Below are 17,075 nucleotides of genomic sequence, written 5' to 3' on the forward strand. Positions count from 1 at the left end.
ATTAACATTCTCTCTGGGCACTTTACCAGCAAAGACCACAAAACTGTGTCCTTCCTCACTCAACCCTCTATCCTTTTTTTCCCATCAACATCTGGAGGGAGCAAACTCAGAGGCCATCTGCTTGCTTAATAGAGGGAACCGTTACATCAATTATCATGCCATCACTAAGGGCTGTTGTGCTTGCTCAGGTACCATGGTGATGCAAAAGGATAGAAGATGCAGTATTTGCTCCATCCTGATAAGCATCTAATAAAATGTTAGACGTGATCATAAACAAGCCATTTCTTTTCAGGTCCCCAGAACTTTGTATATGCTGTTGCCTTCTCTTAGAAAGTATGTGGCATAGCGCTCTCCATAGATTTACATGCCAATTCATCCTTCAAGGTCAAATTCAAATAACACCTCCACTGAGAAACTTCCTTGCCCTCCCTGCCCAGGCTGAAATGGACTCCTGTGTGCTCCATGCTTCCTACACACTGTAACTCTCCTGAAGCACACAGCACATTGTGTCTTCATTACCATGGAAGTATGTGCAGCCTCCTCTAGACACACTGCTCCTTCAAAACATGAATGTACTGAGCTCTGACCTACATACATAGAAGAGGATCAAATAATGCATATTGAGTCAATGAATAATAAAAAAGCAATGCAGGAAAAACTATGAATGTAGAGGTTTGTATGTGCAGAGAAAGGAAGGTTGTATCCATTGTTGACAGTAGTTGTGACAATCCTGGATAGTACCGTGATTAAAAGTAAAGCAAAGACGGAAAAAAAAACAACTCAAGGTAAAGACGCTGAAGCCAGATTATCAAGTTCAAACCCAGCCACACCACTTGGTGGATGAGTTACTTAATTACTCTGAGCCTCAATTTCCTCATCTGGAAAATGGGGGTTATAATAGTAGCTGGACTGAAAGAGTTGATGAAAATCAAATGAGTTAATACACAGAAAGCACATAGAATGGAGCCTGGCACTTCCCAAGTGCTCAACATGTTAGCTGTGTTTTTCTCATAGGGACTAGAGGTGAGAGAGAAGCTTTCCCTTTATCTCCTCCTATATTGTTTGAATTTTTACTCCAAATAAGTAGACAATAAAATGAAAAAAGAAAAATAAGACAGCAGAACAGCAAAATAACAGACTAGATATCTTAATCAATGCTCTTGAAATTAACGACAAATTTCTGGATAAGATAACACACACACAACTTGTTAAATGAATTACCTTGCAAGAACGGGAGGACTACTCATGTCCAAATTTAAATGAAAACTGGATTTCTAAGTATTGGACAGAGCAGTGAAGCTAGGTTTTGTCTTGAGGACAGTTGCCTTGACTTTGACTGAGAGGGTATAGGGACAGACACAAAGCCTAGGACCTGCCCAGTGTGGTTGTTTAATGGGATACCTTCTCTTATAGTTGAGAAGCAAAGGGCTACAGTTTCAGTGTGAAAAAGAACTAGAAATAAATGTCTACCTTACCAGGGACTGCAAGGAAAATTGCCCAACTCCAACCTTGGTGCTGAGTCAACAGGAAAAAAAACAACAAAAAAAACTCTCCTGAAAATTTGCAGCAAAAAAGGGGTCCTCACGTCGGTGTGCAGGCCAGAATCATATCAGTTAGTTGGTCTGAAAAAACCTCACTCTAAAATCTAGTTCACCGTTGTCCCATCCCGGGAGTCCTCCCACATTCTTAGCAGAAACTATTACATATCTTCTCTGAAGGAGAAAATATGCTACCCAGGCATCAATGAATCCTCACAGATAAAGTTCCAAAGAAAATAAGGAGGATGAAGTCAAAATGGAACAGATAATGAAACAAATCATAGTGAGAACATGCAGAAACCAACCCACAGAGACTTCAGCTATTAGAGTTAATAGAGACACAGAATATAAACTGTGTTTATTATGTATAAAGAAATTAAAAAGAAGTTTGAAAATATGAGGAGCCAGTGAAAAACATTTAAAAATGGCCAATCATGTTAGAAAATAAAATAGAAAAATAATAAGAGTTGAAATGTAAGTCACTGGATGAAGTGGTATATTAAAAACGCTGAAGCAAGAATCACTGAACCAGAAGATTGATCAAAAAATTTATCCACAATACAGCACAAAGACACACAAAAAATACATTTAAGAGACAAAATGAAGTTGTCTAAGTTGATAAATAAGTTGTCTCAATGTTTCTTTTTAATGTTTTACCAAATTTATTTCCTATAAAATTATAGTTCTACCCAATTTCACACCAGTCCATTTTGATACAGAATATAAATTATTTACTAAAAGAAACTGGAGATCTATCAAACATTTCTTCCCACAAGTTACAATATTCCTAAAAGCAGTTTAAGAATTTCAAAATTAATTTGTGTACACCATAAAGCTTTCATTGCTTACCTTTGTACAGCTCCTCTCTTGCTTTTATAAGGATACATTTCAATATCTTTTTGTTTGCCAGATTTGCATTCGAAAATTGCAATTTTCTAAAAGCTTCCAAAGCTAAAATTTTGGGAAACTTTATTGAAAATACTTTCATTAAAGATTTTTCAATTAATTTAAAACAAGATGCTTCTAAAACTTAGAGTACTCAGTTATCAAAATTTAGCATCATTACTTAGGGGAGTTTACAACACAGTTTGTGAAAGACACAAACACTTGTAAAATCTTATTGACGTATACTTTTGTATTTATCATCAGCTGTATCACCTAAAAAGAAAATTTAGGTCAATTACTCTGCACATACAAAAAAAAAATTGTAAATTTCAACAACTATACCTTCTATTCCAGTTGGTGAAATATCACAACTTGTTTGGATACAGTGGCAAATTGTAGGTATCACAAACTATTCTAAGAACATTTCTATTCCATCGTTTTCTTAACTTAGTGAGGATATTATTTTTACCATATTGTATTCATATTAGTACCAAAACAAAAAAATGTATCTTTACTATTGGCGTTTAAAATGAGTTTATGATAACATTCACAGCAATGTCAGTTGTTCCACCTTCCCAAAAACTTTGAGTCATGAATTGGAATAAAAAAGAATTGAACCATTATTGGAATTAACTGCTTTCCTATTTGAAAAATCTGATGACACCGATATAAAATTAGAATCGTTTAGCTATTTGCCAAATTCTTCTACCAACTGAGCCAACATATTAATAGCTATCACTTGAACTTTTGTCCATGCACAAGAAAAATTGGAACTGAAAAAGAGTGAAATTAATTTAGAACAGTCATTTAATCTAAATGAAAAGTCATGCTTCACAGAATGATGGGCAAAGACACCATTTGCACTGCATATGTTAAATTGATGTCTTCAGGCCCAGTCATAAAATAACTACTAACTTTTTGGCACAGGTGTTGCTACTTCTTCAGCAGAGTTGTGTCTTCTGGCTTACACGGGTTCAGTGATAACACTTGGACCCCATAGAAGATAAATGTCTAAAATCTCTTTGTGTAGCTTTCACATTCATCATTAACTTTCATAAGAAGTAGAAATCTAGCCCTTATTTTTTTATTAAATAATGCACTCTTGTTTATTTATAACTTATTGCTGTCAAAAGATTTTTTAACTAAGAAATCACTACCAATCAATCGATCAAGGAAATAGTTGTGGATTTGCACTATACATGAAAAGGCAAAATCACTGTAGCAAGGGTGCCCACATTACTCTCCAGAGCAGGATTGCTCCGCCTCCGTCCTGCTCATGTGAGTGATCATTTTCCAGGCTTCCCACCAACCCTGCCCCCCATGGTCTGGTGATCTGGGGCATTATCAGACTGCAGGCAGAGGATGCAGCATCACTAACTGGTCATCAGATGATTGGCAGGCCAGCATCATCCAACAATAGTTCCACCATTACCTGAGTCTGAGTACACCTCATTTTATCAGTGACTGTCTCCCTGGTGTACTTGAGAGGGAGATGTGACCAAGGCCAGGACTAAGGTGAAACAAGTGAGGCACTGGCCTGGGGTGCAAAATTGAAGAAGTTACCAAAAAAATTCAGCAATCAAAACAAATAATATTTTTAATACAATATTTTAAAATATCAAAATTAGTTCAAAAAAAATCTATGCTGAAGAAAATATCAAAATTTTCAACAAAAACAGAATCCAACACTGCACTGGTACAACCCTGACAATGAATGCCTCACTCACCGCACCCCAATTCCAGCCCACGGATGGATCCTGCGTTTGTGGGGTGAATGAATGAGATCTGTGGGAGAAGACAGGTTGCCTTGTGGAGGAGAAGGGGGGAACACACCACTGTCTGAAATCCCCACCCTTTTGTCTCAGGTGCCCTGCTTTACATTTTCTGCTATGGAAATTAAAAGTCAAGGCTATGGTCATCCGAAAACATACCTGTCACTCTGGGGGAGTGGACAGCAGAGAATAAAAGAAACCCTAAACACACCTCTTTATGACCGTGGCGATCTCTAGAGAGCCCACTAAAATGGGTGTGTCAGCCACACAAGAAATGCATCTTTGATGTCGCTCACAAAAACTTCAAAACTGGTCAGAAGAAAACATCAAATATGAAATAACTAATACTGAATGCCAACTATAATTGAAAAACAATAAGAATAATAAACGAAAACATTAATTAACTTAGTATCAAGGCCACGCTGCATGATAAGATGAAAATTCAACCCCATCTCAGATTATGGTCAACTACATTTTCCTACCTAGCTGACCAGAGAGGGTTATTTAATACTCCAGAGACAGGGAGACCAAAAAGCACAGTGCCGACAAAGCCCAAAATGTAACTTCCTCTCATTATTAAGTTGCCACTAAAACCATAAAGTTCAATCAATATAATTCTTTTTTTTTTCCTGGTTAGTAATTAAAATCTCGAAGTTACATTCCAAACTTCTCTCTTTGCTTTTGACTCTGCCACTGGAGCTAATGTGGCCCCATTAGCACTTCCCAAATCAAATTTTTATAAACTTGAGTTTCTCATGTGTCACTTTGGGTTTAGTTCCAAATGCCAAAAGTGGGAGTGTCATCAAAGACTCAAGTTTGACAGTGGCATTATCCTGTGGCCGAGAACGAATGGGATAAAGGCTCAGGACTGATGACTCAAACGCAAGTCTGAAGGCCCTTTACAGGAAGAAAGCTATGGTTAGTGGGCTGCCAAGCCAGGAAGTGACTTAGTGATTTCAGTCAATCCTCGGCGAGAGCCTTCAAGTAGGGCAGGGAGGAGAATGTGTGTTACTTCTCTTATCCTCCATCTTTCTGTGGACTTGTTGTCATTTCTCCCTCAGTTAGAAAAGACGCAGCCCTGTCCTGCTCCACCCCAGCTGCCCCCACCTCCCATCCAACCATGGAGGGGCTGGATGTCTGTAGACTCCCCATGATCAGCTGACTGAACTCCTGGTGCTGCTCCTTCCCAATGGTAACCATCTGCTCCCAAAAATCTGGCCCACCTCTCGTGGCAGAAACACTCAGGTTTAACAGCAACAGCACTTGGTTTGGCCTCCCACATCTAAGATTCGTTTGATGGCAGATCTGTCACATCAACCGTTTTTAACCATGTCTAGATGATGTTCAGAATGGCTGCAAGCTTTTCCTTGATAATGGTCATAGGGACTGAATCATCGACTTTTCTTATACCTCAGCTGACAGAAAAGGCAGGGATACACTTTTCTATTTTAAAGGCTGAGACATTGGCGTTCAGGTGTTTTTTATGTATAATTTACACATAGTGAAATACACTGTACCTCCACATAAGTCCAATGAGATTTCATGGAGGCAGACCACCCAAGTTATGCCCCTACAGTACAGAACATTTCTATCATCCCAAGAATTTCCCTCATGCCCCCTCCTAGTCAATTTCTGCCCCACCCTAGGCGACCAGTTTCTGATTTCTATCACCATAAACTAGGTTTGCCTGTTCTAAAACTTCATGGAAGAGGAATCATGAATATATACTATTTTCTTGTCTGGCTTTTTCCCTCAGCATAACATTCTTTGATGTTTGTTCATGTTGTTGTGTGTGTGCGTCCATAGTTCATTCTTTTTGAGAATGAATGAACTATGGTTGAGCTGGATGCCATAATATGAATATGCCATTTTTTGTTTATCCATTCGCCTGTTGGTGGGCATTTGGATTGTTTGCAGATCTTAGAAATTATAAACAAAGCAGCCATGAACATTCCTGACTGGAGACTCTGTATCTGAATCATCTTTAAACCACACGAATCTTCCTTTGATCACGTCGGGCAGGACAATTTGGACAACTGTCAGCTACATCCCTTCCTTCAGTTCATTCTAAATTGTCACATTTGGTTCCATCTGTCTTTCATCCATTTCTTATGATCTTATTGACTATGCCCTTGCTGTGAGCTGGCACTTTTTTAAATGAGGTGACTGATAGGGCTGTGAATCTGCATTGGGCTTAGAGACCAAAACCTCGTGCTTTATAGAATTGTGGGTAACATAGCAGTGAAGAAGTGAGGGGCTCTGCCATTACTAAAAATGCTTTGGTAGTGTGTGAACGTTAGGTCATCTCTGTTGGAGGCTCAAAGGCCCTTTTGGTTATAGTTTTGTGAGCTTGAGCTTAGTTGAATGGACAGAGTTGCTGGTCAAGTGATCTGGCCAAATGAGGTCCTTGGATTTTGAAAATTAGAGAAATGTCCTAGAAGAAAACCCCAACTGATGGATGTTAGTGATCTCAGGTATAAAGACTGTGTGCTCCCTGACGAGGAAGGGAATGGGGAGTAAGAAGGGAAAGGATGGAGCAATTCAGTCTTTCTGGGATCACCCTGTAGTTCAGAGGAAGAGCTACAGGGTGATACCAGAAAGAGTGAATCCTGCACAGTTCCCAACATACTGGTCAATGCAGAAATTAGTCAACTGATGCTCACTGAGAATTTATTTAAGGATTTCATGTCAAGAAACAGGAAATTCTGAGAACCCAGATCCAGTGAGGTCACTTCAGGAGGATTCTGGGTGTCTGTATAACAGAAAACACTGAGCAATAATTACTCTCACACAATAGTCTCACATATGTTCAGACTGAAAGGAATAAAGTTATAATACATATGTATTTCTCCTGCTGCATTTATTTTCAAACAACAACCATTTATGGAGCCCGTGCGATGTGCCAAGAAATTTGCATATTCATTTACTCAATTAAGCTTTCATGGAGTGTTTACTACATTCTAGGCTGAGGGAGGCCAAGGATACCAACGTGAATAAGTCACAGCAACCGCCTTCCCCAACGTATCTGCGGAGGGTGAAGAGAGAAGAGATAGACAGACACGCAAATAGACAAAGTGACGTGTGGTCACCACAAGATTAGAGATTGTCACAGCAGTGAGGCAGGGCACCTAACCCAGCCACGGGACATGATGACTAGCCAAGCCATGAAAATAAGTAGGAGCCAGCCAGGAGGAGATGGGGAAAAACATCCCAGGCTGAGTGACCACTGTATTCAGACAAGAGGCGGGATTCTAGGTTATGACTGTGACTGACCACCTTACTGACTGCCTGTGGGCTATAAGATTTATCCACCCACTGAGTTGCAGTCTTACCGTCCTCAGTGTGTCAAAGGTAAAGAGTGTTGCTGAACAGTACACCATGTTCTCCTACGGTTCTCATTCCTCCAGCTCTTACTTCCCATAAAGTAGACCCAGAGTCAGCAAACTATGACCCAGGGGGTCAAGTCTGGCCCACCCCCTGTTCTTGAAAATAAAACTTTATGAGCATGTAGTCCTGCCCAATAGTTGCCTTGTCTATGGCTGCTTTCACACCACAAAGGCAGAGTTGAGTTGTTACGACAGAAACTGTATGGGCCACCAAGCTTAAAAGATTCACTTTCTGGCTCTTTACAGAAAAATTGTGCCAATCCTTGAACTAAACTGTAGCAGCCATGCTCTCAGCTGTCACCACTCCTGGTCATTTGAACCCAGGAAGATATGGTCCCTTAAAGGAAACTTGTACCAACCCAGAAAGAAGTGAGTGGGAATAAGGGAGGGTGGGGACTGGAATTGGAGGGGAAAGTCTATAGAAGGGAGTAGTAGGACCGATAGGAAAAATGTCCTCTCTACCAGGTCTGCTATAGGAGGAAGTTATGAGGATACGGAACTTGTCAGAAATCTGGGATTCTTTTTCACAGTAAGGTTGTTTCAATCTGCCTTTTTAAAAATTGTACAGACTTACATGTTGCCAGATTTAAGGCACTACATGGAGAGTTCTTTTTACAAAGCAAAATCATGCAAGAGGAAGACAGCACCTCAGGTTTTTCAGCTGGGAGGCCACATACAATTTAAATCAGAGCCAATGGCCCTCGATGGGACTGGAACAACCTGAAATGGAAAATATAATCCACATCTCATGCAGCCTCTGGAACCCTGTCTCTGGCAGCCTGATTAATGTGTAAACTAGAAAGACGTTTCATTGACTGCCTTCTAGTCTCGTGAGCACAATGCAGTTGATAAATATTTATGGAATGTATTTTCCCAGGGCTTGCAGCACTTGCTCAGTGATAACTTATAATCTAATAAGCAAGAATTGTTCAGGGTGGTTACAAATAAATATAAAAATCTATGTTCATGGAACCCAAGCCAGGAATGGGCAGTAGAAAAGAAAATATGTTTCCATTTGCAGACAAGACAGCCAAACGGTACTAGCTTTGGGGTAAATAAGAAAGAAGCATGTCACACAAGGCCCAGCAGTGAGGATTACAAAAGATAGAAAGAAGAAAGGAAAAGATAAAGAAAGGAGGAAGATTTATAAGTGGCTGTATTTTGAACAAATAAAAATATATACATTTTTAAAGCCAATCTTTTTTATTCTCTCTGGCTTTATGTGGGTAATACTTTCATGTGTCACTGAAATGGCTCTTACACACAAGTAACGGCAGAGAGTTAACTGAAATGGACTCCCAAATTGCAGTTTTTGCAATAGAGATAAAATACGGCTTTCTGCCACCTATTTGGAGCTGCAGCTACCAATATACTGATGCAATCCCCCTTAAGCCCCAGTCATATTAGATTCCAAATGGTGTATCGCCAACTTGGGCACGGGGATGCGTGTTAGGGTACGTTTATTTAAGATTGATCATTCATCCTGAGTTAAAAGCAAATTAAAATATTGCATTTGAGATATTTAAAAAGGGGCAATGTAGTACAGCATTCTCCCCCATGCGTCCTCTTTAATTTCCCAAGAATGCACAGCTGCAGTGAGAGCAAGAGTCTGGGAGGTGCTAGAAAGAAAAGGCATCTTCACAGCTGTATGTCCAGCTTTGTATGGGAAAGATCTTGCCTCTGGGAAAGGATCCAATAAGGAATCCTACAATTTTAATGCTCAGAGACTCTGGCCATGACCATCCATGCCCAGCCCTTTGCCGAACTAGAAAGAAGACAAAGAGAGTGGTTGCACAAGTCCACCTCTGCTGGCTCTAATTTTGAGGTTCCCCCATCCACGATAACCCCATGACTGACAAGTAAATCAATGCTCTATTGCTGTCAGACAGCAAGAAAGAGGCAGATCCAGGAGGGAAATCAAGACCTCCCAGGGTTCTTTTCAGGAGACCACCCCAGGGATGGAAGGTCATCAAGATTATAGTGTACTGGAGCTCACTTGGAAGTACCTGTGGCCCCTTGGGGGTAGCCTGAAGAAGACAGACAATGCTTGATTCACAGCATCTTAAGAGTTGTTTTTGCCCTTTTGATGTTCTGTGGGTGGCAGTTGAGTCATAGGCAAATAGCCACCAACTCAACCAGAGAAACTTGCCCAGAGAGTTATGTTACTACTCGCCCCCACCACAATCTTTTTCAAGTCTCTTCCTAATCCCACTATCTTGACTTCAAGACCACCAACCCACTTTCCAAAAGAGGCAAAAGAAAAGATCCTGGGGTTTCCTTCCTGGAGGTTATCATCACACCTCACACTATATGTAAAGGCTGACCTGAAGCAGCCTACTATCCGGCCTCCATACTGAACACCTTCAGTGGCATCGCTCTTACAGACCAGAGAAGGGAAGCCTGAGTCCCTAGCAAGAAAATGTGGGAAAGGTATTTTAAAGTTTAGGATTCTAAAACGACGCTCAGGAAAGCCTTGGTGAAACCTGAGCCATCAAGCTTCCTGGATAAGAAGTCAGATCTAATCATAACACAGAGAAGGGAGGGAGGCTCTGAACGCTTCCTGCCCTCCAAGCCAGACACTCAGCAGGCTCACCCCAAGTCCAACTAAGTGTACCTCCTTACTCTCCTGCAATAGCCCACCTGCCCTTCCAAGGCTTGATTACCTCTGCTGCTTCCCTAAGGCTCTAAGGTGCTTATCAGATTACCACTGGAGGTCACACATCCTACAGTCATGTTGTGGCTGATTATTTATGCACCTTTTCTCCCTGGAGAAATTAGAAGCTCAGAGCCCAGAAGGAAATGCTGTGTTCTGCATGCAGCAGGTGCCCAGTGTGAATTGGTTGAATGCATACTGAGTGAAATGGCTTTACTTGTAACCTGGGCCCCAGTTCTGGCCTAGAGATTCTAGGAGTCCAAAGAGTATAGGGAAAGAGTTATGTGGAGTTATGTGGAAGCAGCTGAGGGCTGTGCTGCTATCTGCTCATTTTTGAAGTCCCCACTGACCATTCTGTCCCATGGAAGCCAGAAACACCTGCGTGTCAGAGAATGAAATGTGTGATTCTGAAGTCTTTTCCAGATACTATCTAAATCCCAAAAGTGGTTTAAGACATACTTGCTACTCTGAAAAGAAATGCATATTTAAGGATGGATCTATAACTTTGCAAGAAAAATACACAGAGGGATATGCCTTTTTTAATGGAGGAGGCAGGATTGATGTGATTATAACTGATAGGAAATGCTGATTTAAATATTTATGATTCCTTAACATTCTGCTACACCTCAGAGGATGTACACATTCCTTCAGAGGACACCATTAAGTGCCTGGTCCCAGGTGGGAGGAGATGGAGGCAGGGCTCCAGGCCCTAAGACCTCATTCACTTTGCTTCCCCTCCCCCTTCCTGCAAGGAGGTTTCATGTACTCTGGCCTTTGATACACTTGAGTGAGTCTGTCTGAGCAGGTAGAGACTCTTTCTCCTCATGAAGCATGTGTTGTTAGCTACACACTGACTGCTAGACTTTCAAAGAATTGAGGGGATTTCTCCAAGAGCTGTTGTTTTTTTCTGTTGGCTTTAGGCCACTGCTTTCTCACACACACACATTCACCTCCCTTCACATTTTATGGGCCTATGTAGGACTGCTAGCATTTTAAATTGTCACATGAGGACTTTAAAAACTATGATTTCTAATACCATTCTTCCTTAATCCAGTAACGATAAAGATAATCTTCATATTGAATAAACTTACAACATGTTTTTTTCTAATTTCACTCTACACCACTGGCTTATACCTGGATATCGCATCTCTAACATAAGCATTCCTATGATAAAAACTTCTCCTGGAATGTTGCTAGATGGGTTCTGAAATATTTAAAAATCTGGCTGATTATTTCTTATGAATTTTAGCATTTTATGTCAAGCTTAAGGACAGCCTATGAAAAAGGTATCAAATATTTAAAAATCTGGCTGATTATTTCTTATGGATTTTAGCATTTTATGTCAAGAGTCATAAAGCTTATGGATAGCATATGAAAAAGGTATTAGAAAATAGTTGTAAAAATCACCAGGAGTTGAGAGCTTCTGGGAATTTTTCCTTGCAGGAACAATGCATAATCATTAGTGCAGATTGTGGTGAATAAATCAGAACTTGGTCCTTTCTCCTCTGTTCCAGGTATATGGCCATCATCCATCCCCTCCAGCCCCGGCTGTCAGCCACAGCGACCAAGGTCGTCATCTGTGTCATCTGGGTCCTGGCTCTCCTGCTGTCCTTCCCCCAGGGCTACTACTCAACCACGGAGACCATGCCCAACAGAGTGGTGTGCATGATCAAATGGCCGGAACATCCCAACAAAATTTATGAGAAAGTGTGAGTAGAGAGAACTCCTTGGTACCTTCCTTGCTCTTTCTTATTCCTTCTTTTCTTTCCACATTCTTATGTGGGTTAGGATTTAGTGTATATCCATCAGCATTTTCAATACCACTTTGATATCAGGTTGATCTGTCCATAGTTACCAGGGGACTACTATGTCCCAAATGCTATTGTGGGCTTTGACAGAAAATTATATATATATAAAACCTGGATCTTGTTAGAGTAGACCCTTTGGATGCCCTTCTGTGTCCCTCCTTCCTTTTACCCGTGACTTTGCCTTGCGGTGTCTGCATATCTTTGCCTGGGAACTTCTTCCTAATCTACAGAATGCCACTCCGCCATCTTGCACAGTGTGCTGGAGAGTGGAGGAATTACTCCATTCCCAGCAGCTCTCAAAAAAGACTAATGAGAGTTGAGTTGGTCTCTGAGGTGTGTGTTTTACACCATGTCCAGGGTTTCCTCTTGGGATTAAGCTCCAGGTGCCTGGTAACAACTGGCTCAATGATGTTAGCCACTTTCCATTCCCTATACCACCACCCCACTCCCCACTGGTGTTTCTCTTTCCTCCCAAATAAGTCATGTGCGCTTAAATCTTTCTGTCAGGATCTGCCTCTGGGGAAAACCAAATCAAAATGTTTACCTTCCAGGATGTTACAGTTGGAGGAATAAGACATACACATGTAAAATGCATGGGAAGGCAAGGCCATGCATTGAGACCTTATGAGTTACAGGTCCCCTACAGGGCAGGCCTGCTTATCTACCAGGGGCCTGACTGATGACCTTTAGGGTTTGTAAAAGCTCTCCTGGCAATTTTCTCTAAGAGGCAACATTGAAATGGCTTATTCTTTGTTTTGTTTTGCTCAAGTGAGCAACAACATGACATTTATGTTATCATCCATTTTCTGGACTCAGAGCACTTTGATAATGTTAGTCCTTTTGAAAGTCCTCTAGAATTCTGCAATCTTGAGTCTATTATGTGAGTTGTAAAAGAACACTGGTGTTAGAATCAGAAGATCTGTTTTAATGACAAGCTTGCCCGTTACTAGCCATGGCTGGGCAAAGATCACAGTCTCTCCTGATTGTTAAAGGGGCAGCCGATAAAGCACTGTTTCCCATAAATAATTGCTGTGAAGAGCAAACAAAATAATGTATCCTCACCTTGTAAACTACCAAATGCCATACAAAAGGTAAGATATGGTTATTGAACCAAATTCATCAGATAACGGTATAACCATTATAGGCCTGTAAACTGATTAACAGGTCAAACAAGACACTGTACCCGTCTGCCCCCAAGGATCGAGGGTCCGAAAGCCTGTCGCAAACAGTTATATTGCTGCATCTGTTCCATGGAGCAGGAATGCGGCTTGCCAGAAGGCAATACATAAAGCTCAGACTTTGCCTTCCAGACAAAAACAGTGGGATTTAATCGATCAAGCAGCAGGGGGATTAATGCTCAGCCTAGAAAGAGTCATTGAAAATTATTCTTTTAAATGAAACTACAAACCTGAACAGGGTCTCAGCGGGACAAAGAACATAGCTTTACAAGCCGTACAGGACCCATGAACATGTTCAAGCCAGAAGGCTCCCTCAAAAAGGCGGGCGGGGGGTGGGGGAGGGGGTGGGGGGGGGAGGGGCAGGGAACCCAAGCCTATAAATTAAAGCTTATCATATGAACTACTTCAGAAACTGCCATCGACTTCGTGGACTGCAGCTCACTCTTACTTGTCATGATCCTTTCAAAGTCTGATCTCCTTTCCAGAAATTTTGTTTCAAATACGCAAGTTCTTTTGTCTTCCAACAAACTCGAAGTTTAACTTGGAAATAAACATTTATTTTCCCACAGATTTCTAGGCTCTTGTCCAAGAAATTAGTGTTTTAGTCTTAAACATTTTCCTGTTTTATGCTTATTAATGACCAGAAAACCCCTTTGAAATTCAACACAGCGTGTCAGATTGCTTTGAGAATTTTGGGTAGCTGCTGCTGGATGCATGGTTAGGTGTGCCATCATTGTTTATTTCATGATTTTATCCTAAAAAATTGAGTCTGGATTAAGAGTATCTGATTTTATCCATTCAAAATGCATAAAATGTTTATGGATGAATTAGTAAGTTGAAAGAGTCCATATTTGCCATTCACATATTGGCTGTGATACAAACATAAGTCGAGAGTATAGAAAGCTTCAGGTAAACCTATTTTCCATTTGTCAGTATCCTTCATAATCATTATGACGTGTTTTTAGGGAATGCAAATTTTACCAGTTCTAAACTAAGTACCTAATTATATTCTCTTCTGCTAGAACTAACTAGTTGCCATTTTCACAGTACACGTCAATCCCAAATTTGAAACCAGAGGAAAGTTTGTTTGGATGCAGTATAATAATTAGCATAAGAGCATGGGCTCGGTAGTTACGTGAGGGATCAACTTCCAGCCACATCACTCTCTAGTTGAGTCAAAATGGCTATTTAAGCCTCTACACCTAATAGTACATTCCACATAGAAGTATTGAGAGAAGTAAGTGAGATAGATACATGCTTAGCCTAGCACCATGCACAGAGTCTGGCAAACGTTAACTATTGTTGTCAGTATCATTCGTTGATCTGTGTGCCTGGGTAGACGACTAGCAGCAGACAGTGAGGTAAGGCAATGCTTAGGCCCAATATGCCTGAGGAATAATTTGTGCCAGCTAATTATGTGAAAATGTTTTCTGAAAACTCAAATTGCTGCATTTGCCCTCTGGCTGCATGGTGAACCTCCAACCCTGATTATTCATCATTTAGACTCTTTATTAATACATGGATTAAATTAAGTGCTATTAAAGAAAGGCAATCCAATAAAGAATAGGCAAAAGTTTTGAACATGCGCTTCACAAAAGGAAATAGCCAAATGACCAATTAATATATGAGGAGGCCCACAACTTCATTTGTCACCAGTGAAATACAAATTAAAACCGTAATGAATCTTACTGCAGACCCATTAGATAAGCAAATGTTAAGAGTCTGACTACACTAATCATTTAGAACTTTTGGTGACAATCAGGAACAATGAGAACCTTTGTAGACTGCTAGAAGAGGTGTACATTGCTAAAACCACATTGAAAAACATTTTGTAGTATCCAGAAAAAAAAATACTATTTATACCCTATAGCCTCCCAGTTTCACTCAGGGGTAAGTACCCTAGAAAAATTCATGCATGTATGCACCCAAATACATCTAGCACTTTGTTCATATTATCAGCATTGTTCTTAATGCCCCACATTGGAAATATTCCAGATGTTCATAACCAGCAGGATGGATAAAATATTGTGTCATAGTTACTAGAATGAACAAAATGCAGCTCTGTGCAAGGAGGATGGCACTTAGAAACAAAGTGTTAAAACAAGCAACATGAAAGTAGATCTTTAAGAGTGTATAAGAAGGTGGTAAAACTGTAAATGCAAGCAAAGGTGTCACCATGAAAATGAGGACCAGGAGTATCTCTCATGGGAGGGAAAGTGATGTGGCCAAAAAGGGACCTTCATGGTGCTTCTGAGGAGATGGCATTATATTTCTTGAGCCCAGTGGTAGTAGCATGAGTGCTTGCCTGAAAGTGAATAATTTCATTTATTCACTTTTTCTGGAATGTATGTTTCATATTTTTTAACTTAAAATTAAATGCTATTTAAAGAATTTTGTTTTTACAAGCTCTCAAGAAACTGTTTTCATTGGGATGGGATAACCCCAAAAGTTTCCCCATGAGAAATTATTTTCCGAGGTATGGGGCTTTGTCTGGAATGACGTTCTTCATAAGTACTTACCTCTGAATAAGACCAAGTGTGGATGGGCCCCACCCATTCTCCTGTTTACTTGACCTCTTGCATTTTGCCTTGCTGACTCCTATCTTCAACCCCACCTGGAATTTTCCCGACTATTCTAAGGGAGTATAGGACAAATGTTTGTCCCTGGAGGGATGTGACAAATGTTAACCAGAGAATGTGGCTCGGCCAGACAGTCCCCATGGCGTTCCTCCCTGGTTGCTCTATTCATAAGCATGTACCTCTGGGCTACAAAATGCTACAGATAAACTTAGTTCATCTTCCTGCAAAACCATTTAAAACATTATTTTACATTTAAAACCATGAAATAGTTATGGAGTATAGTGAAAATTCCTATAATTTCTTTAATCACCCATAGGTTAAAGATTAAACCCATAGATTAAACCCATAGATTCCCATCATTTACGAAAGTTTCTAACATTTTGATGAATATCCTTCCAGTTTTTTATTCCATGTCTGAGGAAATATTGTTTTTAGTTTCTTTTGAAGTGTCTTATATACATATAAATCAACACAAACATAGATTGTTTCCCTCCTTGTAACACAAAAGATAGCGTATTATGCACACTGTTCCATACCCTGCTTTTTTTTAACATAATACATCTTAGAGATCATTCTCTATCAGTTCATGAAGAGCTTCTCTATTCTTTTTTTCAGCTTCACAATACTCCGTGTTATAAATATACAATATTATTTAACCAGTCAGTTTGGGTGAACTTTGGATTGTCTCCAGCCTTTTGCTGTTACAGAGTACTGCCATGAATAATCTCTACATATATCACGCAAGGCTATCCGTAGCATAACACTCCCAAAAATGGAACTGTTGAGTCAAAGAGATGTACCACTTTAATTTTGATATTTGCCCATTGTATGGGGTTGTACTAGTTTACATTCCCACCAGCAATGTGGGAATGTGTGAGAGTCCCTATTTCTCCACAGCCTCATCAACAGAGTATACTGTCAAACTTTTAGATTTTGACCATTATAGTTAAAATTTGCGTTTCTCTTATTAGGAGTGGGGTTGAACATCCTTTCAGAATTTGAGTCATTTGTATATACTTTTTATAAACTGCTTATTTCACTTACCATACTATAAACAATTTCCTATGTCATTAAATATGTTTCTACAACTTGATGTGAATATATACACATATGTATATGTGTGTGTGTGTGTGTGTGTGTGTGTATAGATAATAATTTTATTAACTAATCCCCTCCTTTGAAAAATGATTACTCTCATGGTTTCTCTTTGCTGACTAGTAAGATAAAACACCAAACTTCAAAGTGGGCTCCTTGTAGCTATATCCCTAGATTCCTG

General features: G+C 40.1%; 1 protein-coding gene across 1 annotated transcript in view; it reads left to right on the forward strand.

Moving 5' to 3' along the window:
• TACR1 (tachykinin receptor 1) overlaps positions 1-17,075 on the forward strand; it is a 134,783-nt gene that overhangs the window by 55,667 nt on the left and 62,041 nt on the right. Inside the window, exon 2 of the mRNA XM_019750260.3 lies at positions 11,749-11,943. Coding sequence (XP_019605819.1) covers positions 11,749-11,943 — 195 coding nt within the window. The remainder of the gene's footprint in view (positions 1-11,748; positions 11,944-17,075) is intronic.

This window comes from Rhinolophus sinicus, chromosome 2, assembly GCF_057876585.1.
Source record: "Rhinolophus sinicus isolate RSI-liver-muscle chromosome 2, RSI-T2T, whole genome shotgun sequence".
Classification (NCBI taxonomy): domain Eukaryota; kingdom Metazoa; phylum Chordata; class Mammalia; order Chiroptera; family Rhinolophidae; genus Rhinolophus; species Rhinolophus sinicus.